Raw genomic sequence first — 26,693 nt, 5'->3', positions numbered from 1 at the left:
GATAAGTAAAAAAAAAAAAAATCTGAATATTAAGAAATTATAGAATATTTGTGCTAGTAAGTGATATGAGGAAGCAGTTAGATAGTCAAGTGATCAATTTGCTATTAATTTAACTCGATTAAAACACGATCTTAACGATTCGTAAAGTTTTATGATCTTAACAACGGGGCAGTTCAGTATTTTGAAATTTTCTTTGATAAAACTATGAACATCCCCAATGTTTCTAGGTATGGCATGTTTGCACTTTCATTTTGACTTTAACAGTAAAGATGTCAAATAATACACTAAAAAAAAAAAAAAAAACATTAGAAATGAGTGATTTCATGATTATTTAATAGTTGTTACACTAGAGCCGTTTCAACAATTTGAAATCAATATTTTTAAAAAGATTTCAAGAAATTAAATCCTTATCATGAATACCCAGTATGATCCGTATATAATCTTAAAACTATCTAAAATACAATATACTATAATTTTTCCCGTTTTTAAAATTTTTGAAATAAAAGTTTCGAATTTTAATCTCCTGAATATCTGCATTAAATACAACATTGCTGGTACAAGCAAAAGCGAAAAATTGTTCATCTGTTTACAAAAAAAAAAAAAAAAAACTCGCCGCGTGAGCGAAATTATGTTTTAGTGAACTTATGTTTTTATCTATTTGTGTATTTTATCCATGCGTTTCTTTCAAACTGATAGAAGAAATAAGAATTTTTATTACAAAATTAGTTTTCATTATACTTGCCTAACATTATAGCAATTGAATAATTCTAAACAATATATACGAAAGTTCCTCTCGTAGCTCACCTTACTGGTAGGTATAATTTTCTCATTTTGCTAAAAAAATATGGTTGGGAAATTAAAATTTGATATAAATTTGATTAAAATGCCAATTTATTTAACGCATTTATATCATTCCATGGTTTGTATTGTTTTTTTTTATTGCTTTGATTTCCAATTTTTTTAATATAAGATTTTTTTTTTTTTACATTTTAGCACATTAATAAAAACGTGCATTTTAAAAATTTAATTTAAAAAAAATTAGCATTAATTTCTAATCACAGTAATTGAAAAAGTTAGAGATGTATTTAAATGACGTTTAATAAATTCTAAATTAAAAAAAAAAAAAAAAAACCGAAATTATCAATTTTTACATGTACAATTCATTTTCATTATGCATTGCCTTTTTTTTTTTTTTTTTTCTTTCTTTCTTTTTTTGCTTCTACAAACCAGCACAGGCTTTTACGTTATAAAACCATGAGCAAAAGAGTGGCAGAGGAAGATGCAGAAAATGTTTGTTCATTCTTCTTAGAAAGGAAAAAAAGGCATTGCCGTATGAAAAAAGCAGAAGGAATGTCTTTTTGTCCTCATCATTCACATTTGGGAACTGATCTTGTAAGTTGTTCATCTTTAAGAGTATTTTTCTTGGTTATTAATTTTTCCTTTATCTTCAGAATGTTAAACCAATTTAGTAAATATTGATTCAGATGTTTCATGACTGTTTCACATATTTTTATTTGTTTTATTTTGTTCAATTATATAAAAAAAATCTCTTGCAGGGCCAGATTGGTGGAGGAAAAAATATTTTTATTCTTAGTTAATGTCTTATCAAAATAATGAATATTCTAAAATATTACTTTATAACTGTAAATTATATTTCATGAAAAAGAGGAAAATTAACTAATGAAAATTAATTTTATTTCTTATAAAAAAACTGTTTAAAATATTTTACGATTTATATTTTTAACGGGTTTTCTCCAATGTGAAATGAATATTGTTTCCATTACTTGAAAGATGCTGAAATTAATGCTGTCTAACTCCACTTTTTTTTTTTTTTTTTTTTTCATTTTAAATGAAAGTTTATAAGTTTGAAATAATGTGGTTTTAAAGATAAAAATTACTTTCAGTGATGATATATACTTTATGTATTAACAAAAAAACTTTTACTTTTATATTTTATTTGAAAATTTTAAACTGTACATTCTGCTAATTTTCAAGATTTTAGCTGATGATCTTATCTCATAAAAAATATGTTTATTGTTGTTCATTTTCTAGGAGAAAAATTTCAAAAATATATTTCTGTAGTTTCTTATTTTGATAGTTTCTTATATTTGTAAATATCTATTTAAAAATATCAATTTCTTATCTTTTTTTAATTTTTAGAATCCAAAGAAAGGATCTCGAATTCCATGTCCATATGACTCTTCTCAGTATGTTTTTCTTTATTTACTTTGTGTCAAATGATTTTTAAATTTATTTATATTTCTTTATATCTCTCAGAGGTTTTCATACTGATATTTACTAGTATCAAATGATCTATGCATAGAATATCTTATATTAATTAAAGCCATAAGAACTATATGTCAATTGTGAATATATGTCACTATTTACCTTTAATTTCACATCACACACACACAAAAAAATCCTTTTTATTGAATTGTTGAACTCTAATATTTGACGTAATGCTAGGAACTGCATTTGATTTGTGTTAGTGTTTCTTTTTTGGTTTAAAGATTGTTGAATTAAAGTGTTAATCCTGCCAAAATCAATTATTCAAGATATTACATTAAATCTAGTTATATTGAATATATTTTTATCTTTTTAAAAATCTTATTTAAAAACTGATTAACTTCATAAAATAAGTCTTATTATGCTTTACTTAAAATTATGGTGATATGTTTTGGCAGAAATAGTGAAAAATGTAAGTAATTATTAATTCAATTTTTTGTCAGCATAGGAGGCAGTGGACATTTTTCAGTTTGCCTGCAAGCAGCTAAAATTTTGCATATTTTTGTAATTATTCCTAAAAAAAGTTATGTTTTTATCATTTTTAATTGTTTTATTTATAATCTATTTAGCTTCTGCTATGAATCAAAGTTACAGAAACATTTGAAAAAGTGTAATGCCAGACAAAAGCAACAACCTGTAAGTAAAATTTGAATGTCATGCTTGCAGTTTACAGTTAATGTTTTTATTGTTATTCATTTTATAATTTTTAAACTCTTATATATGTGTATATATTTAAAACTCCTTTAATTATCTGTATATTGTTTCTGGTTCTGGAATTCTTTATTTTCATTTTTTTTTAAATTATTTTATTTATACTGTTATAAAAATTTACTCTGAAGATAGCAAAAATTTTCATTATTTAAAAGATAAAAAAATTGTTCAATTCAATTTGTGAGTTTATTGACTCCAATTTCTATTTCATATAATTAATTTAATAACAGTGATAAGATTAAAAATTTAACTATTTATTAGATAGTCAGATTATTTGATGAATATTTGCATTAGCTGCAATAAATTTTCTTGACATATACTCATAGGACTTGAAATATTATCTTTTAAAAAATGCTAATTTAAAAATAAAAAAGAATTTTAAATACGTAGTTTAATACTCTTACATGTCATTATGCATTTTTAAAAAATACCACATTACTATTATCACATCTTTATTCCATTAAAAAAAAAATTGTGTTCCATTTCTTAACATGTGAAAATTTGTGTCCTTATAATATATTATTGCAATTTTTGTTATTAAATAAAATTTGCAACACTACATAATAAATTAAAAGTTATCATATTTTCTTAGATTGAATTTTTCTAAAAAAAAGTCATTATGTGTTTTATAATTTATTTTTAACATTAAACTAATAAATTTCTAATTTAAATGGAACAGTTATGTGATATAATAAATACATGATATGTTTGGTGCAAATCATTCTATATTCCAGTTATTAAAAATAATTTGATTAGAAAACGTGATAAAAAATATTGTTTTGTAAAAAAAAAAATTTCTTGCTGCCTTTTTAGGATTACTTTATTGAAAATGTAAATATAGATACAAATGGAAGCTCTGAAAATAATAAGGTAAAAATCTATGATTTTAGTGAAAAAATTTATATTTGATTTTATGTTTTTTATATTGTTTCTGTGTGTGTTTTAGTTTTTTCATATTTTTGGTTTCCAGTTGAAATTATTTTATATTTGCAATTATAGCTTTACAAAGCATCTTAATGAATATTAAGCATACAAGTGATTTTTATTTTAAAATTTACATTTCTGTTTTTTAATTTTTTTTTTTTTTTTTTTGAAATAGTTGAGCTTAAAGGATGTTCCAGATGAAGAACTTCTTTCTTTTATTCAAAAAGTTAGAAATGTTTATAATGGTAAGGCAAATACTTTTTATTTTTTATTTCTTTAAATGTTTTTCTGTGTTATGTGTCATTATAGTTAAGAATCATAATCTGATATTGTCAGTCAATATAAGTAGCTTATTCCTGCTACAAATATTAATTAAAAATTACATAATTTTATCTCAATTTTCCTTTTGCACTCGTAAATGTACAGTCAACTTTAAATTAATCATGGAATGTATTTTTGCACTATCCATTTTAATTAGGAAGAAAATTTCCAATCTTATGTTACTTATATTCATTCTATTATTTATTGAAATTTAGTTTTTAGTACTTTGTAATTGTTCATTGGTATCGTAATTAATAAAAAATGATTAATTCTGAAGAATATTATAAATATAAGTTAGAATATGCAATATCTCTTAAATATTTTTTTCTAAAAATTATTGATTAGTATCCAAAATTTGATATTGAAAAATGATTTAGCAGCTCTTTAGTTTACACATTTATAAAATTTCTTCATAAAAATATAAATTTTTAATACTTCTATTTTTAATTAAGTAAGATCAGTAACTTCAAACGAAATGAGATTAAATAGACAATATGTTCATTTCTACAAGATATATCTGCTTTTATTTATATATGATATAATATTTTTTACTCTATTTTTTCCCCCTTTATTTCTGTGATAAGTTATGTTTAAATTTAACACAATTATCCTGTCTTTATTTCTGATCAATTTGTATGTGGTATCTTTAATCTTTTCTGTCAAGTGATGAATTCTTCCCATATTCCGCATTAGATTTATAATCAACTAGCAAGAATGGTCTCCCCAAAATTTTCTTGCATAATCTTCAGTAAAGGTTTTATTCACTGCCCTTCACATAAAATTGCAGACTTTGAGCGAGGTTACAAATGCCTTGCATGTCAGTGGCGAACAATAGTTATGAAATATATTTGTAATAAATATAACATTCTTACTGAATCCATCATGCAAATATGTATTTTGGACACCGTTTTGTTGACCGACTAGAATCATAATTTCACATAAAACTACAATTATAGTCACAAGATAACATACTGAATTTCATTGATTTAAGTCATTGTATTTACATTTGTGTAAAAGTACAAATCCCGTAGAATGATCAATCTTTTGACAGATTTAATTCAGAATTTGATAAGAATCTATATTTTAAATGTTAGATTTTTTAAAATTTGATGTCAGTTTCACTTGTACTGAGACAGTCAGACAGACAGATTTCTTTTGAGAAAATCTCATTCAAAATTTGTCAGGAATTTAAAAATTTTGCTTAAAGTCTATATACCTAATTTATTTCCATCTAGCTTAAGACACTTTTGAGTTATCATGCTCACAGACTGATGGGCATAATACCAAAAGTGTGTTTTTCAAACTCAGGAAGGTCTGAAATATGAAGGTTCATCAAAATATTGAATTCAAATTTTTTGAGATTTATAATATTTTATATGAAAGAAAGTAAAAGGAATCTTTTCTCATTTTTAAAATTTGTGAATTTATTTTATGGTAATATATATTCTGATAAATTTTACTTTTTCTTCTTTTCATTCTTATTTACTTTTTTTTTTTTTTTTTTTTTTTTTTTTTGCTTTAGTAAGTGAAGGATATCATAGGTATGGGGTTACTGCAGAATTAAACTTTTTTTTTTTTATCTAAAATAAAACATTGATACTTTTGAAAAATAATCTGAGGAATTAATTAAAATACTATGTTTTCCCTTTAGAGAACTTATTTTTCCTTCTTTGTTTATGTAATAATTCCCAAATGCATTTTATAATGTTAATAATCTCAAATATGTATATATTAATTTGAATACATGAATCAAAAGTAATGTTTTTAATTAAATTGATCTAATTTCCACAGTTTGATAAATGTGATTGCATATTTCTGGCATATTTGCATTTCATTAATTTATTTCCATTTTATTTTTAGAATTGCATTTGGAAAATACAGAAATCATAACTATGCATCCCCTTTTAAAATCAGAAATAGAAAATTCTGATGATAAACTAAATAACTTTAAACATATGAAACAGCAGGCATCCTTATTGTCACTTATGGATCAATTTCATTTTCTTCAAAATGGATCTTGTTTCATTGAATTTGGTGCAGGAAAAGGTAACTAATTTTATATTTTCTCTTTTGAAACATTCTAGGAACTTATAAAACCAAACTTGCTTTAACCTTATTGTACTAAGTAGTATTTTTTATTATTGTTATTATTATTATTACACCCATTACCTCAGAACTACCGAACCCCGAATAAACGGAGATTTTTGTCACTGGCTGTCTAAGTAGTATTATATGAAATTATTAAAATGTTTTTTGATGTATTTTATATTCATTTTATGCCATTTGATGCATATTTACTAAATTAATATTTAAAAAATAATGAAATGATTCAGTTTTAAAAATATAGGTATTTTTCTCAGAGCCATTAATTTTTATAATAGTAAATTGAGACCCATTTTTAAAGGCCCATTATCTTTTGCTATTAAATTAGAAACTGTAATACATTGTATTTCACTGAATATTCATATTTGTTAACTTATGAGATTTTCTTCATGTAATTAAGAGTAATTCACATGATTTTATTTGAATTGAAGATATTATTTAAATGGCTTATTATTATTATTATTTTAATTTTTGAAAATGAAACAATTTTTTTAAACAGTGATTCAAAGTTTGCTTATCTCATAACATTTCTCTCTTTTTTATTAATTTAAAACAAATAATTGCCTGAAATCTATAATATCTAATTTTCTTTATTGCAATATTTCTTCATGTTAAATTATTATAATGTTTTTTGACTGAAATCTTCATGTCATTTCTTGTGGTCCACTTTGTGTAATTGTATGATAAATGGTATTGCCTGTTGACTTTTTTCTTCCTTTATTTTATTTTGAACTGGTTACTTCAAGTGACAAGCTGGATTACTAGAAATATTGATTATATTTTATTTCAAATAAATCGTTTGGATATAAATACATGTCCATGATTCTGCTAAATTGTCTGACATTAAAGCTGTGTTATTTTAATTGTTTTACTTAAGTTCTGATTATTGTATACATGTATCTTTCTAATGGAGACTAATCTATGGCATCATAGCACTCTTAAAGTGTAAAATCTGGTTCATAAATCTTCTAATTTTCACAGTACTATAACTTCACTTTTTTACTTGTCTTCTAGTCTACACAGATAATAAACAGAATCCTTTTTCTCTATTTTTCATTAATGTTAGAAAATAGTACAATTAAATATTTGATGAAGCAATCAAAAAGTTTTGAATATCAGAACAACTATAAAATGTTTTATTGGAAATTAGACTATTACATATCGATAAATTTAAAAGATTGTTAAAATTAATAAAAATTCTTACAGCTATTAAATTGGTATCAATCATTAAAAAGATAAATTTTGAAATGGTGTAAAATTTATATTTTTACAAATAATATTTGGAGAGTAATGCAAAAAAACATCCAAATTTAGCTTAACTTTTAATTAATTATAATTTCAAAAAAATCACTTTAGGATGTACATTTCTGCCCTTTAAGGTATACATGCCGAATTTGATAGTTGTAAATCGAACAATCTAACCTGTAGAAGACCAACACACTCACAAACACACATTCATTTTTATTTCTAGTAGAGATAGACCTGCTTCTCACAAATAAAATTGCTCTTAATATCAGAATATTATATTATACAGTTCATAATCTTCATGTTGTAATTCTCTCCACATAATAATAGCAAGAGGTAGAAACTGAAAGGTAAATGTACTAATGTGCCCTTTAATTATAATTTTCACTCATTCTCCCACCTTTAAACAAACTTTTTTTATAATATAAATATGAGTGAAAATATATTTAAAAGCATTTTCTAATCAATATATCTAAATGAAATGTTTATAATTAAAGAACAAAATATTTTCAAACTTATTCAATTCTATTCATAAAATACAATACATACAACAATTCTATAAATAAAGTACAATATGTCTATTGTAGAAATAATAATGCATTAGAGTACATCATTACTCTACAATATATAGTATATAAATAATGGATTATACATAACAGCAGATATTAAGATTTATTATTGATGAGGATTACTGCAATGGATGAGCCTGTTTCATTGTAAACAATTTCATTACATCAGCCTTTATTTATCAATCGTGTTGAAATTACAACATGCACTGTGTTTACTGTTAATTAATAACGTGCCTGAAAATTAAGTTTTCTGATGATGTGATGAGTTGAAAGACATGAATAATTTAGTCCTTTTTTTTTTTCTTTTTTTTTTCAAAAATATTTTTATATTTATTTTACCTAAAGTTCAAAATTTGCATGAATCACTTTTCTAAACTCATTTATGAGATTTCTGTCTCTTAAATTATTTGAAAGCTGGTTTCTTTCTTGAATTGATGTATTATCTAGAACTGTGAGCAAAATAAAAATGCAGATATCTTATCCAATTTTCATTGCCTAAATTTTTAGGAAAGTAGTTTCTTCAAAGATGTAAAGCATAAGACTAGTGTAGATGGTGCAATAATATATAAGAAGAGTGGAACAAGAACAAATACAATCTGAATAATAAAGATTTTTAAAAAATGCTGTAGAAATTGACATTTTATATTCATTTTGAACAATTATTTAAGTCTTTTGTGTAAAAATTCTGTTATCAGAAATAGAATATAATACCATTAGCAATATATATACACAATAGTTTGAGAAGCCCTGATGTAATATCATTTGTCATTCTTTAAAATAGTTTCTTTCAATTTTATAATTTCCTTTAAGTTCAATTAAATAAATAAAATAAAGGGAATTCCTTTGTAGGTGGAAAAAATTTTGATTTCATGCATTTATCAAATTGGAAATAAGTGTAATTCTTTAAAAAATATATACAAGCAGGTATGTTTTATTTTCACAACCATAACAAAGTTTGTAGAAACAGGTATTGAATGTTGTAAAAAGGTTTGATTGATGTGTTATGTGCTTGGACAATCATTATTTGGATGTTATGATTTGGCAATTTTTTTATCAAGACAATTATTAATATTTCATGGGGAAAGACATACTCTATACAAAGTTTTTTTTTTTCTTTAGCCACTATTATTAATACAAGATATAAAGAACTGTGCCAAAATAGCATTAAAAATTTTCAAAAATGTTGAACAGAAATAGGTTTTTGATAATACTTAAGTCTTGTCTTGTGATGATTAGAAGTTCATAAACTATCAGTAATAGATTTCTTTCTTCCCAAACTTCTTAATGAGTTGAATGCAAAGAAAATATATTTATTCTATTACAATTATTTTTCACTTTATAGTAGTTTATTTATTATTTTACATTGGTATTTATTTTCTAAGCATCTTGTTTAGAGCAAAAACATCTTGTTTTATTTCTATTATATTGCATCATTATTTGCAAAAATTGAAATTGTTTTTAAAAATTCTGGTTAATATTTTTTGTTATCAAATTAAAGAGATGTCTTATCTACTTGTAGTTTAGCAATTACAATTCAAATATTTGCAAAGACTACAGCTTCAAATACCATTTTGAAAATGAGGGCAATTATTTCTTCAAGATTTTGCTTATTTTATTATATAAAAAAGTTTTACAATTCACTAATAATTATTATAGAAATATGTAGAATATTCTTTTATTTTGTTAAAAAATTTTTTTTACTATCATACTACTTCCAAGAAATATTATGTAAAATGTTTTGATTTCAATTTTCAAATTAATAAACATATATTAATCTGAACAAATTTGTGTTTCAACATAATTTATTATAACATTTGTCTTATTTTTAAATATTAATTGTGGCATAGAAATTTTATTGCATTGCCAATCTGTAGCATTAACAACTTGATTTATAACCAGGTCAACTCATGTATTGGATAATCAGATGTGCTCCTGAAGGTGAAAAGAAATCATTCATTTTAATTGATAAATCAGCTCAGAGACATAAAGTAAGTGATGCTGCTCTTGTTTCTTAGTTATATATACATATTTTACTTGTATTTGAAATTGAATTATATTATTATATACTGTTAGTATGTATATTTTCATATTTAAGTCAACTTCAGTGTACTATTAAATTTAAAAGAGTTGTATAATGCAATGCATGTAGTAAGTGTTTGATTGTAGCATAAAATTATTCATATCCCAATGCCCTCTTGACTTTTTAACAAGTTTTTTAACATGATTGAAATTAAATGCATTATTTGAAAGGCATAATGATTATAAATTATTATTAATGTGATATTTTTAATCATATTTGATGGAAGTAGTAAGCCAGATATTGAGGTAATAATCATTAATAGTTTTATAATAATTTGCTTTATATATTATTGATGCCTATTTTCTTTATAAAAGCTATTCTTTCAATATCATATAAAGAATAAAGAAAATTTTAGAAAGCTTAATATATAAATAAATTTAAAACTGACTTTTATCTAGGCTTATTTTATTCACTGGGTTTATTGACTATAGCCAGGAGTGCCATTGATCTAAGGTGCATAAAATTTTGTATAGTGTTCTAATTTTAAACAAAAAATATTTAATTATAATTTTTAACTGTATATATGCTAAAATATTGTATATATGAATATGGACATATGAATATAGACAGCAATTAATTCTGTAATGTTACATGAGCATGTTTATCAATTCAAAAAATATTCATATAGGAACAATCAGTGATCAGATTCTAGACTGTGCATGAAATAGACCCTTACATTAACAGTAACAAATTATGTAACTTCACCGTTTATAGTAGTAGATCAGATTTAATTCTTTAATCACATTACAAGCAGTATAATAAAACATATTATATATTTCATTATAATTTATGGTATTTGGTATTATAATATGAAATCCATGATAGTGGTGATTGTATACACAATGCTACTGAATTACAGAAAAAGTACATGAAAGTCTACACTATGCATGATTGGGTGAACATCTTGAAGGAAGTCATCTATATTAGGAAGAGGAAGAATATTACAATGACATAATAAATATATGTGGAGAATACCAAAGACATTGTTAAAATAATTAGCTTATGCAGTGTATTGAGATAAAATATTATACTGATGTTATAAAGTAATAAGTTCAGTGAAATAACTATTATTAATTCAAAAGTCATAGAAGCAATTCATATTTTGGCCATTATGTCAAAAAGAAAACCTGCAACTGACTGGAACTTCCAATTAATTATTTAAACCAATTATCTAATCATCAAAAAAGTTTCAAGCATGTAAAATAAATTTTACTATTTTTCCTAACAAGTCAAAAGTTTAAACTTGCATACCTCAAAATTACAATCTTTCAATTCTTACCTAAATGATTGTGATATGAATGTATATATGATCAAGAATATTTTATTAAATTATTTTTTTGTATTTTACATTCATTTTGTTAGTTAGCCTCACTTAATTCAAAATTGCGTTATTAATTAAATATAATTTTGCATGAAAGTTTTCAAAAGATAACTAATTTTGTGAATAACTATGCATAGTTATTCTTTGTAATAAATGTTTATAAAATTCTTTTGTAATTTTTATTAATTTATAAATTTTTTTGTTATACATTTTTATATTGTTATTTTGTAGAGTGATAATAAGTTTAAAGATTCTGATATTGAAATTGAAAGAATAAGAATTGATATTCAGCATTTATTTTTGGGTAAGAATTCTTTCTGGCTAGCTAATAAATTAAAATGTGCCATTAATTTTTGAACATATATTTCTATAAAATCATATATAATCTATGCTTTGAAATATATTTTTACAAAAGATTAAGGTACTTTATATAGTGTTTATGTTCTTTTAAATATTTGAAACTGATATAATAACTTGCATAAATTCTTGAAAAAAAATTTTTTTTTTCCTTTTAAAGAATACAGTAATGTCATATTGCATCAGTATAAATTAGGCATATTTTATTATGAGTATTTATGTTATAACAGTTATTATCATTTCTTGATTTATTTTGAATCAATTTTATAATTGTTTTTCTATTTTACTTATGAAAACAACTAATATGAATGAAAGAATATAATTTTTTACTGCTTTATCCATGGCTATTGCAATTAGCTTTAATTTGAGACAATTTTTATACTTCATTGCATTTTAAGCTATTTCATATGAAAATTCTAAATATTTATCAAGATTATATATAATAATAAATATTTATGAAAATATAGCATTGATAATTTTACTTAGTGTGTTTCATTTTTAAATATCAAGCATTTATTTTCTAGGAAAAATTCAAAGTATTAAAGATAAACTTAGTAATGTTGTGGGAGTAAGTAAACACCTCTGTGGAGGAGCCACAGGTATGCATTAAATTTTTACTTAATAACTGTGATGTATATCTTATAAATATTAGAAAATCATATACCTGAATGAGGCTATTTTTCTAATATTCGACTTGTTATTTAGGTAAATATTTGTATGATTTTATTTTTCTAAAATCTCATCATTAAGTCAGTTGAAATTGGCAGCTTTTCAGATATTTATTGTATAGTATTAAATTTGATCTATAGGTGTGGATTATTTTCAACACGTGTAGGTTATTTATTACAATGAGATATAATTATTTATTTTTATTTACAGATCTTGCAATGAGGTGTTTAATGAATTCTATAGTTTCGGAAGAAAATGGAGAAAAAATTAAACATAAGTAAGTGAAATATTGGACCTGATAAAAGTAACTTCATTATTTTTTTTACATATTGAAGTAACAATTTTTTATACTTTAAAAAACTTATTGAACTTTTGCTTTGCATGTTATATTTTCTAATTAATTTCCTGAAAAGACATTGCAATTACTTTAATTAACAACTAAAGCAAATAGTTATGATCATAGTAAAAGTATATTTAAATTGTTTGCATTAAAAAAATTGCATTTTGCATATTTTGAGTCTACCTCAGTGTTACCATAGCAGTGTCAGAAGAAGGAGGAAAAATTAAAATAATATAAATTTGTCTGTTTGTGCCAAGCCTTGTAACTTTTTGACATTCATTCTGAGATTGTTTTATAAAATTTAACTTAGGTGATCAATTTGTTCATCTATAATATTGGCTATCCTGTCTATAAATTATTAATGCAAAAATCATAAGTATGTGAAATTTCCCTATATTACCTGATAAAACCTAAAAATATCAGTTTCATGGAAATTGAAATTTTTGTAAAAATGATATACTTACTTATAAGCATTTTAAGAATCACTATTTTGAATTAAATATCAATGTATGATTAAATTTAATAACAAAAAAATTAACCATTTAGAAAAATTGCAAAATATTTATACCCTCATACATTTTGCATGAAATTATGCAACAACACTTTAAAAAGTAAAAGGAAATCAAATTTCTGAAAATATTCTTAAGAACGATATTTTAACCTGTGTGAGTGGTCTCCACAAAACTTCCTTGCATATTTTCTAGTGAATTATCTTCCTCAGTCCACATAAAATGTTGAGTGTCGGCTAAGTCTGTGAAGGCCTTGCATGGTGTTATTAAACAAAATATATTATATTGATCTTTGGTATAAATTTAGTATTTTTGCTCAATTTAACACACATTTTTTAATTTTTTGCAAATAATCATGCACAAGACTAACAGTACCCCTCCCCCTCAAAAAAAAAAAAAAAAAAAAAATTGTGTTTTAGATGAGGGTTGTTTTTTTTTCCCCAAACTGCTTAAAGCCAATCTCTATTCAATTACAACACAGAACTACAATTGTAAAAAAGTCAACCTCTTGATGGATTTGGTTTTATGTGTATTAGATACTGATTCTTTAGATGTGAAATCTGTATGCCAGATTTTATCTCTCTCTCTTTATTTTATTGTTGTTGTGTTAATTTATATTAGGACAGTGTGACTGATAAACTTTCTCTGGATGAATTTCTTTCACAATTTGAGAGAAATCTATAAATTTGTCATTATTAAGCAATAGTTGCAAAATATTGATTATTAATATTGAAAATTAATATTTTTAATCAATTATGTCCAAATACATAATTTCATTTACATAGCTGAAAAGCCTTTTTGAGTTACCTTTATCACAAACAGGTATAATGCCTAAAATGTGCTTTTTCAAATGCAGGGAGGTTTAAAACTTGGTGATTCATTCGAAATCTCAATTTCAAATTTTTTGACAATCGCAATATTTTCCCGCTACTTCATGTATAAAGTGCAAAGAAAGTAAAAATTTCTTTAAAAGAATTAAAAGAGAAAATTTTGCACATATTAAGCATCATAATCTTTTTGTAATTTTTAGTTTGTAATGTCTAAAAAAAAATTATACAAATGAAAACTAAAAAAAAATTAATTAAGTTATAAACTTTAGCTTAGGAAAAAAAGTTCTTTGTCATATGAAGTATGAATTCAAAATTGATATTATGAAATATACCAATGAACAAAACTTATCAAATGAAGTAAAAACATGTCTTGATTCAATAAAAATGAATCAAAAAACATTTTTTTTTTTAATGTATAGCTTCCATCTGTATAAAAATGAAAATCTGTTGTGAATTCATTTAACTAATGTATGAAAAATGAAAATATTATTAATTATAACTTTAACAATGAAGCATAATGTCATTGAATAATTTTGTGAAATAATGAAATTTGGTTTAAGTTTAATACAATAATTTAGACTATTATTGCAAATCATGGGAAATATTGGTAAAATTAGTTTTTAAAAAATTGCATGACAGATATGTTGGTATCAATATAATCTTTTTTGAATTTTTAACAAATGTAAAAATCCTTTTTATGTGTTAATATAGTCAGAAGTTATCAAATAAAAAAAGTTTTGGTTCATTTTTGATTCATGTTCTAATAAATCTTTTTCCCTTTTCTTGATATTTTAAAATATTCAGATTTTGTATAATTTTTACTCTTTTTATATATTTAGAGCTTAATTATATGTTAATCTATTTATTAAATCTTGTACTCATGAAGCTACCTGATACTGAATTTGAGAGGGGGGGCTGGGCTCAAGATTTAGTAATATTTATTAAAAGAAATTATAGATGTAGCACCTCCTTTTCCCCTTGAGCAGAGAGCGCCCCCTTGTGGCGTTTACAGCCAAGCAGTTGAACGGGGGATACCTGAATCCTGGGGTCGACTTTTTCGTATGCGCTAATGCCGAATGCTTTCGGTTTGAAATGGTGGAATCCTTCCAACATACTGCTTACTTTAACCTCATTGTCTATGAGTGTTTGTAAATTTTGTAGTGTAGCTGTGTTTTTGTAGATTAAAAATATTATATTTAAAACCGGGCAGTTCATTAGAAAATCGCAACAAGCTCACTATATAGATTAAATTACAAATTATAAATGTTTATTTTGAACTCGCCATCATCACTTAAAGCAATAACAAGTTGTTTACTAGCAATTTTTTGTTAATAACTACTCATTCCTTTCTTTTAAAAATATTATAATCACTAATTACTTAATCAATCATAACAAGTGGAAAGAAATATCTCACAATTTTTTTTTCCTTTAATGAATTTTATTCAAATTTGTTCTGCTGTTTTGATTAGAATTTAAATAAACATTTTTTTAAATTCTTCTTTGACAAATGTATACATATATATATTATTATTTCTCCATAAGGATCTGTGGTCTGCTGATGGCTTTATGTTGTCATCATCGTTGCTCTTGGAATACCTACACAGGGAAACATTTTATGGAAGAGCATGGTTTTGCTGAAAAAGATTTCAAACTCATGTGTTGTATAGCTAGTTGGGCGACATGCGGCTTAAGGAAATCTGGTAATGTTTTATGTTCGCTTGCAATCTTATATATATATATATATATTCAGAATATTTTTGATTTTGTCAGATTGAAAGTTCAATTATTTGATACAAATGCAACTTAATTCATCTGCTAGCCTATAAAAATTGATGATGCCTAAAGATAACTCAAAACATAAAGAAAATTAGAAAATATAGTTAGTTACTTCTACTATTGTAGCCTTGTAAATTGTTCACATAATAAAATTGTAAAGCAATAAAAAAAGGCAAAAATTGCATTTATTCAATTTTCATGATTTGAAAATGTAGCAATTAATTAGCACTTATCCACATGACTTTCTCCCTTCATATAAAATGTAATCACCATAAAATTTTGATTTTGAAGTGTTTATGATCCTCCACATTTTAAATCTCTCACAAATATAAAAAATAATAATAATTATTATTATTATATGTGTCTATATAATTATATGTAAGAACCCAACAATTCAAAAATGCAATGAATTGGAATGGTGAAATTTGGTATGTGGTTTTCATACAAAATTTTCTCTGGGCATAATATGTTTACAAAAATTCTGCCTATTGATTCATGTGCATATGGACTTGATAATTGAAACATACAAATACCTGGAAGTGCGATATTTGGATTAAATTTTATCTTCAGAATAGATTTGTATCAAATTTTAAATGACAACTGTCAATGTCAAATAACTAATAATGATCCAGACTGTGTGTTAGTCTTCATGAGGAGTCCAGATTCAGGGTCATATAGTGGTGTTATCTGCATTTGCTCTATATATTTCATGTGTACAGAAATTCAATAATGAAAGATTAAAGAAAAAGAAGAATTTATAGAAATGAAATTTAATATGATGTCTTATAACTTAAAGTTTAAATCTGTGCCAAATTTTGGAAAAATAAGACCCGAAATGCACAAATGCAAATAAAGAAAACATGCTACATAATGTTGATATTAGTTACCATTTTTCTTACCTCAAAATACAATTCGCTAATGAACTTTGAAAGAATCTTCTTTATCTGATATTTCTTGTAGATCTAGACTCTTATAAAGAAAAATGAAAAGCATTGAATTGCTGTGCATTAGTGTGTAACAAAGATGAGGGTAGAACTCTTCTGCCTCTGAATAGATCCACTTGAAGGGAACATTTCTTTTTAACTTATCTGTATCATTCTTTCAGCTTATTTCATTTGTTATGAATCAAATAATTATTGATATAGAAATTCGAAGAGCAAAAAATACTTATGTTCTTTTAGTCACTCCTCTAAACATAATTTTGCTTTAATTTTACTAACTGAACTGTTGCTCATTTAAATTGCTCAGTATAGAAGTTTAGCATCTGCTATCAAATTAAAGATCTTAGTCTAAAGTAGAAAGCATCTTATTCAATGAACATTTCAATCTTTGAAAGATATTTTGATGCACTGAACCTATGAAATCAAAATAATTCAGAGCAATTGTTAATCTTGTAATTGGATATTCTGAGGTTGACATCTCAATTTTACACACACACATACTTACAACTATTACATTCTTGAAATTTTATTGCATTAAGTTTGATTATCATCAAAGTAGGCATTCCAGTAGTATTGAGCTGGTCAATTAATTTCAAATTAATGCACAATTTTTTTTATCATTTGTGTATAAGATTCAAACTAGGATGCTAATCTAATTTTATCAATGGATAATTATTTGAAGTAATGATAAATATTTCTTGAAACTATTAGTTGATTTTAATATTTATTATTTTTTTGGGTATGATAATCAGTGTTATTTTAAATGCCTTATCAACTTAGATTTTAAATGAAATTTTGCAATGCACTTTCATGAATACAAGTTCTTTAAGATCAAATTTATACTTCCTAAGAGTCATTTCAATCTGATTCCTGGATAAATCTTATTCAGTTTTACCTTATTGCTAAGTGCTTTATTCTTAAAAACACAATTTTCTACAAAAATGATATTTTATATGCAGGTTGTCTATGTTACTCGTGACTAAGTAGCTAACTTCTAAGTCATGAGAGAAAGATTTATATTTTCTGTTGGAAAAATGTTTCAACTATATAAAGAATTATAATTTAGCTTTTTTTAGTAATAAATGTATTTTCAAAGAAAATTTTATTGCTTAAATTTTTATAGTATCCTGATCTATTAATCATATTTAGTAAAAAATATTCTATAAGAAACATATCGTAAAAGCAAAAAACAAGAAAGCATTAAAATAAACAATCTATAAAGCTTTGAATTTCATCATTTTAATGAAAATCAAAGCTATCATCATCTACAGAATCATCTATCAATCATTTATAAAATTATTTTAATGAATTTCATTATTATCTAATCAATGGTCGCTTCTAACAAACACTGCTTTGTGATTGGTAGATCTTCTTCAAACTAACCATTGAAATAGCATAAAATCATATAAATTAGCAGCATTTAAAACTTTATAATATGGCCAATTTTGATCACAAAAGAAATGCATTTTTCATTTTAAATGTGAAAAGCTACTTTAATAAATATGATTAATTGAATTAGGAAAACTTTATAAAAATTCAAACTTTGCATTTTTTTTTTTTTTTTTTTTTTTTTTTTTTTTTTTTTTTTTTGCTAGCTGGATATGTATGGAGCAAACAAAATAATATATTATTTACATTATTTAAAGCTTTTTCCCCCTTCATTCGGAAATATGAGCCTATTTTGGTCAGTTTACAAGTTATCCTTTGAGTCAGGATTAGAGTGGGTACCTTGTGTATTAAAATGCAATGTTTCTGAATGCATTGCATAAATTATTTGATTATAAGTTCTTATTTTAAAGTATTACATAGTTCATTTATTGTTATTTAATATTCTTGAATGTTAATTTTAGCCACAGAAAATAATGAAGAACACACTACAGAAGTTCCAGATGAAAATCTCTTGAACAGGTAATAAAATATTGACACAGTTTGTAATTTTATTTTATTTATATGAGTAATTAGATTTTTATAAGGCAAAGCAATTGTGACTAAATTGATAATTTTTCAGATGTTTTTTTGTTGCAATGTACTATAAAAAAAATTTGTTTGTAAAAAACTTTTTTTTTTTTTACATTATGAATTTTTTAAACATAATAAATAATTAGGGAAAAAATATTTTTAAATCAACTAATAATTAATTTATTATAAAAGTATATTCATTTCAAATTTTAGAATTAGTTTATTTTTAAAAATTTTATTTATCAATTAATGTTTATTATTATTATTATTATTTTTACAACTACAATTATGTACTGTTCATATTATCTTTAAATGAATATTATTATATTATAATTTCAAAACAACTGCTTAAAAGTACTTTAATTTATTATCAATATATCATTTGAAAAATATTTATAAATATTATAGGTGAAACTGAAAAATTTCTGTTTTGTAATTCTCAAAAAATATTATTTTAGGTATCAAAGACTTAATCTGAAGCATGAGGAACGAGAGATAATTGGTATGCAATGTAAAAGATTGATTGACGCAGGCCGCATTCAGTTCTTAAAGGATGAAGGTTATGATGTAAGACTTGTTACATATATTGACAAATTTGTATCATTAGAAAATGTAGCTCTACTTGCTACTTGTAAAAAAAATTGATAAATATATATATATTTTATATTTTTTGCCAGTTTCTCTTTATTTAATATGTAATATGTTATTGCTGTTAAATTACTTAAATTGCAAGATTAAATTTTTTGCCATCAATATTTAGGAGATCGAGAAAAAAGGCTATTAGTAATATTTTTTGGCAGCTACTTATATGCATATTTTGTTATTTAATGATAATAGAATTATAGTGGATATTTAAAAATTGCTCTGCCAAATTACAAACCTCAGCATTTTTACTATATTTTGAAAAATCTATGTGAATGTTTTGGTTCTGATCATTCAATTTTTTTGTTTTTTTAAACATTTTTCATTTACTTATATGATTGTAAATTAAAAGTAGATATTTGAAAAAATATTTTTCGGGGATTTTGCTAACGAATTACTTTTTAAAAAAAATCTTATGTTACTTTAGGTATATTAGATTGAATTTCATTTTATTATCCTTCAAGTCACAAAATATCTAAAAAAATTATGTAAAGCAATGATTAATCAATGCTGTTGTTTTTAAACATTTTTATTGTTGCCTTTAAAAAATGTCTTGGAATGATACAAAAATTGACATTAAAACAGAAAAATTGAAAACAAATTTGCACATAAAGTCACATTTAGGGAACAACATTTGTCGTCTCATAGACTGTGAAAGTAACATTAGACATCAGTTTTGGCAACATAATTGCAACTTGTACTGGCAAACAGCATTACAAGGTTTGTAACTACATATCTGCTTCAGCACTATTGACATTAGATAAATTTAAAATAGTTTTAAATTAAATTAATGAACATTATCTTTTTTGATAATGATATAGGAGAAATATTCATACAACAGGACCTCACTTGACAAATAGTATTTATAAATCAACACATCTATAACAATATTAAATTCATCAAATAATGTTAATATAATGTTCTTTAATTAACAAGTGGATTATAATTTTAAAGAAATTTTTTATAAAGTTATCATTCATACAGTAACACCAATTAAATATATATATCCAATAGAGCTTTATCTAATAATAAAATATCAGGGTGCCAAGTTTTTTTTATAAATGAAAAACATTGAAAATATAGCTTAGCAGAAAGCTGTCATTGCTTACATCACAAATTCACAACCTTTGCTTTTGTGTCCCTGATAAATTCTACTTATCATAGCATTCTTTTTTCATAGAATAAACATGTTTATATAATTTTTCATAAATTATGCAAATATGTGCACATGGACAGTCAAATTAAGTCAAACACAGAGGATAAATTTATAATATATATATGTATATATGTAATAGTAACACTCGCATATATTTACATAGAAGTGTTATATAAATTGCCATCATTTAAAATAAATTATAGTACAAAATGCATCTATATTCACACAAAATTCTTAAAAATGAATTGTGTCGATATATGCAAAATTCAGAGGTACTTTCTTTTTTTTATTCCATGCAATATGAAAATTTCATTTTTTTTTTCTGGTATTATTCAAAAATCTCTTAATGTGCATGCAAAAAAATCATATATATATATATATGAACATTCAAATTGAAAAGTATTTATTTGTTATATTAATATGTTTTTAATCATATATTTAATATTTTTTCAATCCTTCATTTTTGCATGACAGAAGCATGGATGTACGCATTTATTTTGCTTTTAATGTCTAAAAATTGGCATCATATCTTAATAGATTATTTTGGTATCTCTGAATTTTAAAGATACATATTTTGTTCATTAAAACAAATAATAATCATCATTCTGAAAAACTCATAAAACATTTGGTCATTACTCTTTAAAAAATGTTCACAATGTTTGACTGTTAACCATAGCTTACCCTCCATACAAGTTTATATGTGAAGGTTAAAATATAATTTTAAGAATGTTGTATATAGCGACTATACAAAAAAATGCCATTAAACATTGGAAAATCGTTTTACTATAATGTTTCTATTGAATCTGGGGGAAAAAAAAAAGTCTTCATTTACAAATAATTTTAAAAACAACTTTTATACAAAATTATCTGAGCATGCATAATATTTTTATGATTTAACTTTTGAAATAAAAGCCTACATATAGATATAAAAAATGAAACGCTTTTGTGTAAAGAATTAGGAAAAAATGCTGTTTCATGCTAATGTGCAATGTTGCACAAAAAAATATACTAATACTAGAGCTAACAACAATATTTTATCTTTTCAAAATTCTTTAAAATAATTTTATTTCATCACAAAAAATTTAATTATCATATAATTATTTGAAGTGTTCAAATGAAATTGTAAGTCAACGTATCAGTGTTGCTTTTATTGTGCAAATACTTTTTTCTTCTAAAGTAAAAACAAAAGCAATCTAAAACAATCAATATTTAAAAATAAAATTTTTCATATAAATAATAAATGTGAACTATTCCTCACATCTATAAAAATTGAGGATTTAAACTCAAAATCCATAATCAATGCACTATTTATTTCAAAAAAAAAATTATAGCACATCAATCATTTTGCACTCAAATCAGCACAAAATGCATAAGAATATGTTCATATAGACCCTGTACACATAACTATTTATCCTTTCAAAAAAAAAATGTACATTCATGACATACATCACTTATCTATGCACAAAACGTTGTATGCATGCACAACTCTCTAAATCATCTGAACACATTGCACCAAATGGAATGAAAATCTTGACCACCCGATGATATCTGCTCCTTCGAGAGATAGGAGCGCACAAATTTTATTTTGCACCACAAGCCAGCACAGAGCCCCAAAAGACCCTGATTTTAATACAACACAGCTTTCATCTCAAACGATTCTCTTTCTGCGACTTCACATGTTGTAGGGTCTGCCGTAATTCAAACTTGATTCCATCTTCAGCCACTGCAAGAAGATACATGTTTGTGATACTTTTTTTTTATATAATGTAATAATAAAATTTATATTCTTGATACTATTATAATTTGAAGTTTTATATCTTCCTGTCAATAAATTCCTAAATAGGGTTAAGGTTGTGAATAACTTACTTCCTTACTTGCTCATAATCTCTTCTGATAAATGAGAAACCGGATATGAATCAAAATTTTCCAGATGTATCTGCATCTTATACTTTCAATCGTAAATCATAAAGGAATATCTATTCTAATAATAAAGATGAATATATGTGTGTTGACACTTTACAGGGCAGAGCATTGACCTACAACTTCTAAATTTGGTATATGTATTCTTGTACACTTCGGAGGTTAGAAATGTGCACCTCAATAAGAAATTGTACACTGTTCCAAAATTTAAAAAATTATCTTTTTTAATGATAATCTAATAGATGCACAAATTTTTCTTGAATTTTGGCATGTTTAAAAAATATTCATTTGCTCAATTTCCGACGATAGACTACATTGTTACCCTGAAATTCAAATCTTTTTCTAATCAACTGTCTAGTTGATTTTTTCTATTGTCGAAAGCTAAAGAATGAAGTTTCTATTTAATATCTATGTGATTGATGAGGCATATAAAAAATGAAGGACTTTGCGAAATTTAAAATCGGGTGTTTACGTTTATTCATAAATGTCAATGTCCACAATTTCAAGGATCAATCTTCATTAGAAAAGTTCATGTACGTAATAAACAGAACATATTTAATAGACATTTAAAATAACATAGCTTTAATATTTGATAATTTGGCAGAATCATGAGCATGAGATTATACCTATAAGATTTAAATAAAATAAAATAGGAGCCAACAAACCAGCTGGAATACATGTAATGATATCTCTTAATTTAATTTAAATCCTAATCATTTGAATAATTTTTGGTCTTAATTTAGCCCATATTAACTTCATTTTAAAATTTCTCTCATTTCCTAATCCAATTACCACTTTTTATTTAATTAATTCTGCACATGCTCTGTTGTTCTCAGCATTTTTTCATGCTTCAAGTGAAGGGATAAAGATCCTTAATGCTTATAACATTCTTTTAAAGATACCTAAGATTCCCTTTCCTAAATCAACATGTGTCAAAGAAATCCCTAGCAAAATCTCATCATGAAATAAAGGAAAAAATTTTGGTCTCTTCTGCTCTTGTATAGCAATGTAGACTGACATATTTCTTACCATTTATTCTTCGTATGTAAATTATGCCTCTTGTGAAATAAATCGAAGTTTTAAAATTTCAAAAGTTTCTTCCATTCAGCCATGCAACTCTAAAATACGTTTACATGCTTATAGTACAGATTGGAATTTTTTTCGATCCAGCTTTATTCCTAATTTATATAATATTTTGATGGAAATGAAGAATATCCGTGTACAATAGTTCTCTACCATGAAGCAATCCCGAAGAATGAAGATCAACTGTGTTTCACAATTGGAAAAATGTCAGATTATATCTTATCCATATCTGTCTACCTTTTGGGTTTGTTATAGATCTTAACATATTTTTTTGATTTTTATAGATTGATCTGTTACAAAAAATTTAATTGATTGAAATGTAATAAACGGTATCCTTCTGAGTAACCTGATTCTTGATCATACTTGTTGACACAATGAGATGTACATCATTATCATATATGATGATGATAGACAAATGCTTGAAAAGTATATCTGTAATAAATAATGCTCATGTTGCTGTAGAATTACTGTTACACAAGCTTCAAAATGGGGCAGTAAAGCTGATTCATACAGAAAATTAAGATATCTGAATCATAAAGAGGTAAGGAATTTTGCATTTGAAATAATGTATTTAATTTGTTAGACTGTGCCACAGAATTTACATTGAATACTTGTCAGATTAAAATCTGAAAAAGATATAGAGCATTTGTTAAAAAATTTATGGATATAGATCCATAGTCCATGCAAATCATAAAATTGTTTAATGGCATTACTTTCTCAAAACAACACTTTCTGTTTACATATTGTTATGTAATCAGAAAGTGTTGGATGCTTTTTATTCTTTGGGGAAGGATGAAGAATCTGTAATAGCTATATTATTATAAATAGAAATATATTTAAAGTAGTGAAAAAAAAACTGAATGCTAAATTTAATGTTAATAATTCAAAGCAAAATTTGTAATGCTTTTATACAGTAAAGTAAATTTTAAGTAAAAAGTAAATAATAATGGTTAGATTTACTCATATAAAATCCTTTTAAATAATTATATGGTGTAAAAGTCAAATATGAAATAGTAAAAATATATTTGATATTAGCATTCGACAGAATGCCAGAGTGCATGGATAAATAAATGTAATATTTAAATTAAAAAATATTTTTATTTGAAATATTATAAAAATAAAAATCCTATTTCTATCACTGTATTTTTAATTAAAATAAGAAGAGAAGCTGTATCAAATATTTTTTAAAGAATGGTATAAAATTTTATTAAACACTGCAAATTGCAACTTTTGGTTAAGTAAATAAAATTTTTAAAATATCTATAATATTTCTTTCACCAGGTATGACAATGTTTAAGGTAAAATCTTTCCTATATATACGAACATTGTTTATCTATACTTAAAATAAAGCTCAATGTGTGTGTGTGTGTGTGTGTGTGTGTGTGTGTGTGTGTGTGTGTGTGTGTGTGTGTGTGTGTTGGCGCTCTACAGGCCAGACCGTTCGACCAACAGCTACGAAATTTGGCACGTGTATACCTTGGAGGCCGGGAATGTGCACCTATTTATTTAAAAAATAAGCGAAATTTTAGCGTGTTTCTGCTATAGCTTCCGAAAATATTACCGCACAAAAAAAATTTTTTACATCAAGTTAAAGATTAAAAATTTATCTTTTAAATTATACCAATGTTTTAACCTTAAAATTAAATTTCTATTTTTAATTAATTTTCAAATAAATAATTTAACTATATTTTTCAACAATTTTTTTCGTACAAAATAAAAATAAAATTTAAGCTGCACGAGCACGTTTCGCATTCATGGGGGGAAAATTAGCTTTTTTCAAAGTGTTGCCATCACATCGATTAAAGCTCCATTTAAAAATAAATTAAATCTTTTTGAAAATGAAATCTGCAAAAATATGATTTTTGTCACGTGTCTGTAGGAAATGAAACAAATATGAAATATTATTTTTTTCTAAAAAATAAATTCAAGAAAAATTATTTTATGATCTTTTACACTATCTGTATTATTAATCCAATAAATCAGTTTTATTTTAAGGCAAGTTTTGTTTAATATGAACCGGATATCCATTCAAATCAGGGCCACACTGCTAATTTGTAAACCTTTAGTAATAGACACAAATCTGCTAAAATGGTCTAAATGGAAAATGATTATATTTTATGTAACTTGATCCAATAAATACTCTAATATATAACGAATTTTTGATTTTACATAAAGCTTCTGCTGTGGAAATCGCGTTTAACAAAATGTTCTTGAAACACTAATATTTTAAATAAAGAATTAATTTCCAATCAACAAAATCAATCACTTAAACTGACTGATTTATAAAAATTTGAATATCACTGAAAAAAAAAAAAGGATAATTTTAGATTTTCCATCGATTGTTTTAAAGAAAATACGCCAATCAGCGCGCAGGTTTCTCAAGATTAATTGGCCTAAGATTATGAAAATGTTGAGTTTTTCTAAATTTTTAACATTCAAAACTTCATAAATCAGTCTTAGTTAATCGTGGAAAATAGAAACATTCATTCATTTATTTAAAATTTGGTGTGTTCAGAATATTTCTCAGAATATGATACCTTACAGCATAAAATTTAGATTTCATAATTTTTGAAATATATTTATAGGCCGGAACAAAATATTATTATTGATTTCATTTCAATCCTTTTGAAAGCAAAACTAAAAATTGAATTTTATGCTGAATCTGAGAAATTTTTGTTGAATAATTCTTTACAATATTACGCAAATTATGAAAAATATTTTGTAGATAAGACTTAAATACCGAACGATTCTGTTTGCAGTACTCATATTCAATAATAATAATAATAAATAAATAACAACAAAAATGATAAATAAAACAAAACGCTTGGTTTCATTAAAAAATATCTTTACATTAATTGCAATTTCAGCATTTCCACTTTAAATTAAAAGTTGAAGTTTTACCGGAAATGCCAACAAATTAGCAAAATACATATAGTAAATTGAACGAAACG

General features: G+C 24.4%; 2 protein-coding genes across 5 annotated transcripts in view; one reads left to right on the top strand and one right to left on the bottom strand.

Annotated features, from left to right (window-relative positions):
- The first annotated feature begins 614 nt into the window (after positions 1 to 614).
- On the top strand, positions 615 to 19,605 carry LOC129975973 (tRNA:m(4)X modification enzyme TRM13 homolog). 2 transcript variants are annotated; one of them, XM_056089283.1, is made up of 14 exons: positions 615 to 811; positions 1,236 to 1,392; positions 2,161 to 2,207; positions 2,856 to 2,922; positions 3,811 to 3,867; positions 4,097 to 4,166; positions 6,103 to 6,288; positions 10,059 to 10,147; positions 11,792 to 11,864; positions 12,442 to 12,516; positions 12,797 to 12,863; positions 15,808 to 15,965; positions 18,833 to 18,890; positions 19,400 to 19,605. In XM_056089283.1, exons 2-14 carry the CDS (start codon positions 1,255 to 1,257, stop codon positions 19,584 to 19,586), a joined length of 1,272 nt encoding a protein of 423 aa, XP_055945258.1. In that variant the 5' UTR covers positions 615 to 811; positions 1,236 to 1,254; the 3' UTR covers positions 19,587 to 19,605. The 2 variants fall into 2 exon arrangements, with proteins under 2 accessions (XP_055945258.1, XP_055945257.1); XM_056089282.1 differs by having other exon boundaries at positions 1,231 to 1,392.
- Positions 19,606 to 20,096: 491 nt separating this feature from the next.
- The window catches only part of LOC129974955 (leucine-rich repeat protein soc-2 homolog), a 118,469-nt gene continuing 111,872 nt past the window's right edge, over positions 20,097 to 26,693 (bottom strand). For all 3 annotated transcript variants that reach the window (XM_056087776.1, XM_056087774.1, XM_056087775.1), the window contains one exon: positions 20,097 to 22,462. In XM_056087776.1, the coding sequence (XP_055943751.1) occupies positions 22,412 to 22,462 (51 nt within the window). In that variant the 3' untranslated portion in view covers positions 20,097 to 22,411. The remainder of the gene's footprint in view (positions 22,463 to 26,693) is intronic.

The sequence above is a fragment of the Argiope bruennichi genome, chromosome 7, assembly GCF_947563725.1.
Source record: "Argiope bruennichi chromosome 7, qqArgBrue1.1, whole genome shotgun sequence".
Classification (NCBI taxonomy): domain Eukaryota; kingdom Metazoa; phylum Arthropoda; class Arachnida; order Araneae; family Araneidae; genus Argiope; species Argiope bruennichi.
Note: the sequence above shows the minus strand (reverse complement) of the source record. Positions and strands in the feature narration are given on the sequence as shown.

What these genes read in the sequence shown, in the direction of transcription:
- LOC129975973 (XM_056089283.1), top strand. Translation starts at nt 1,255, where the DNA reads ATGAGCAAAAGAGTGGCAGAGGAAGATGCAGAAAATGTTTGTTCATTC. An exon ending in CCAGACAAAAGCAACAACCT is followed by an intron (nt 2,923 to 3,810) that starts GTAAGTAAAATT and finishes CTGCCTTTTTAG; the next exon opens with GATTACTTTATTGAAAATGT. An exon ending in GGAGAAAAAATTAAACATAA is followed by an intron (nt 12,864 to 15,807) that starts GTAAGTGAAATA and finishes TTTCTCCATAAG; the next exon opens with GATCTGTGGTCTGCTGATGG.